Genomic DNA, 2500 nt, shown 5'->3' with positions numbered 1-2500 from the left:
GTGATATCTGTGGTGGTGGCTGGAATTTGTGGTGGTGGTGCTATCTGTGGTATTTTTGGTGGTGTCTGTGGTATTTGTGGTGGTTTCTGTGGTATTTGTGGTGGTGGTGGTGTCTGTGGTATTTGTGGTGGTTTCTGTGGTATATGTGGTGGTGTCTGTGGTTTTTGTGGTGGTGGTGTTTGTGGTATTTGTGGTTATGGTGGTTTCTGTGGTATTTGTGATGGTTTCTGTGGTATTTGTGGTGGTGTCTGTGGTTTTTGTGGTGGTGGTGTCTGTGGTTTTTGTGGTATTTGTGGTTATGGTGGTTTCTGTGGTATTTGTGGTGGTGTCTGTGGTTTTTGTGGTGGTGGTGTCTGTGGTTTTTGTGGTGGTGGTGGTGTCTGTGTTTTTTGTGGTGGTGGCGGTGGTGTCTGTGGTTTTTGTGGTGTTGGTGACTGTGGTATCTGTGTGGTGATGGTGTGTGGTATTTGTGGTGGTGGTGTCTATGGTATTTGTGGTGGTGGTGTCTGTGTGGTGGTGGTATCTGTGGTATTTGTGATGGTGTCTGTGGTATTTGTGGTGGTGGTCTGTGGTATTTGTTGTGGTGGTGTTGGTGGCTGTGGTATCTGTGTGGTGATGGTGTCTGGTATTTCTGGTGGTGGTGGTGTGCTCAGTTTTAGTCTCAGAATGCTTCCTCTCCTCAAAGCCTTACCTTCTTCTGTTTGTTTGTTTATATATTTGTCGGAAGGGCTGAACTCTTTCTCCCTCTGGAAGTTCTGCCTGTTGCCATGGCAACTTTGCCCCCTCTTGAGTTTCTCTGTACAATTTTAGGCTGTGCCAGATGGAAAGATACTTTCCAAATTAATAGAGAAGCTTCCTTCTCCACCTTTATGTACCATCACCAATATGTTCGCACCGTGTGTGTGTGTGTGTGTGTGTTGTTTTTGTTGGACCAGCATCAGGGCCAAGGTTCTAGCTTCTGTGTGTGTGTGTGTGTGTGTGTGTGTGTGTGTGTGTGTGTGTGTGTGTGTGTAAGTGAGCTCTACAGCTGGACTACTGATCCTTGGTGTTTGTTTGGTCCCAAAACGACCAACTCACTGACTGTAGCCCAGGAGCTTTGCCCTGGTTGTTGGTTTGTCTCTCATGCCCTCTGGTGTGTTGGTGTGTGTGTGTGTGTGTGTGTGTGTGTGTGTGTGTGTGTGTAGGCACGGCACAGGAGATGGCTGCGAGGAACCAGGCGCTGCGTAACGCTCGTCTCCTACAACAGCAGCAGCAGAGTCAGGGTCTGCTCCAGATGACACCAGTACAGACCTCCGGACCCATGGCCACCCAGGGCGAGATGGGCATGGCCTACAGCACCCAGCCTGCCCCCCAGACGGGCATGTACCAGGGTATGACCTCGGGAATGGGTCAGATGCTCCAGCCCCAACACCACCCCAGCCAGGGTGGCATGACCATGGCACAGAGACCTGCGGGCAACGGTGGGCAGGGCATGGTTGGGGGCGGGGCTGGGGGAGGGTATGGGCAGGCCATGCTCATGAACCCCGCCCTCTCCCAGCAGCAGATGAAACCAGGCGGTGTCACTTCCGGCGGGCAGCCGATGCCAAAAGCCCAGGCGCAGAGACTGCAAAGCATGATGGGAGGTGGAGGCCAGGGATGGCCACAGCAACAGCAGCAAAATATGCAGGCTATGGGCGGAAGGACTACAAACGACATGGTGGCGTTCAACAGCAATGCCGCATACGCCATGCAAGGCGGGCAGCCGTCGAGAATGCCCAAGCAACATTTCGCCCAGGCGATGGCCGGCCAGGGCATGGTGGACCCACGGGCCTTGAACCCGGCAGCCATGGGAGGATCCATGATGCCGCACATGGCCGGCCAGCCAAGGACCAACCAGCCACGTGGCATGGTCATGCCTGGCCTGCCCGGCCAAGGCGTGCCCGGTATGACTGCTTTCGGACAGGGCTCTGCCCAGGCGATGGCAGGGACGGGCCCAGGAGGTGGGGCCTACATGTCAGGCGGTCAGCCACAAGGCTACCAACGGACGTCCAGTCAGGACCTGCCTTATGGTTATGGTGGCCAAACAGGGACAGGGAGTGGGGTTTCGTTTGGCCTGTCGGACGGTGCAGAGCTGGACTCCACAGACGGCTGGATGGAGGAATTTTTCCCCAGCCAATAGCCAATATATAAAAATGTTTGGGGGTAGAGAACAAGTGTTGGATTGGCCAGAAAAAAGTGTATACAAAACAAAAGGATTTATGGACATTGTGTTTGTTTTGGGTTTTTTTTGTTGTTCTTTTATTTTTATTTTATTGTTTTCATTTAATGTTTGACAAACTGGGAAGAATATTACATATTGTATGTTGTGTATTGTATGTGTGCTGTCGATATATTTAAAGCAAGTCTCTGAGCGAGGTTCCTGTCTTACAGACACGTCTTTGGGCTTAATGACCTGCCCATCTTTCCTTTAGCTGTTTAAAGTAAAGATTCACATTCAGGTCTCCCCAGCTATCCAGTAAAC

General features: G+C 51.8%; 1 protein-coding gene across 1 annotated transcript in view; it reads left to right on the top strand.

Annotated features, from left to right (window-relative positions):
- Nucleotides 1–2500, top strand: part of LOC143476587 (mastermind-like protein 3) — an 8532-nt gene that overhangs the window by 5327 nt on the left and 705 nt on the right. The window contains exon 3 of the mRNA XM_076974838.1: nt 1185–2500. This exon is cut by the window's right edge and continues 705 nt beyond it. Coding sequence (XP_076830953.1) covers nt 1185–2158 — 974 coding nt within the window. The 3' untranslated portion in view covers nt 2159–2500. The remainder of the gene's footprint in view (nt 1–1184) is intronic.

The sequence above is a fragment of the Brachyhypopomus gauderio genome, chromosome 15, assembly GCF_052324685.1.
Source record: "Brachyhypopomus gauderio isolate BG-103 chromosome 15, BGAUD_0.2, whole genome shotgun sequence".
NCBI lineage: Eukaryota > Metazoa > Chordata > Actinopteri > Gymnotiformes > Hypopomidae > Brachyhypopomus > Brachyhypopomus gauderio.
This window is presented reverse-complemented; position numbering and strand designations above follow the sequence as displayed.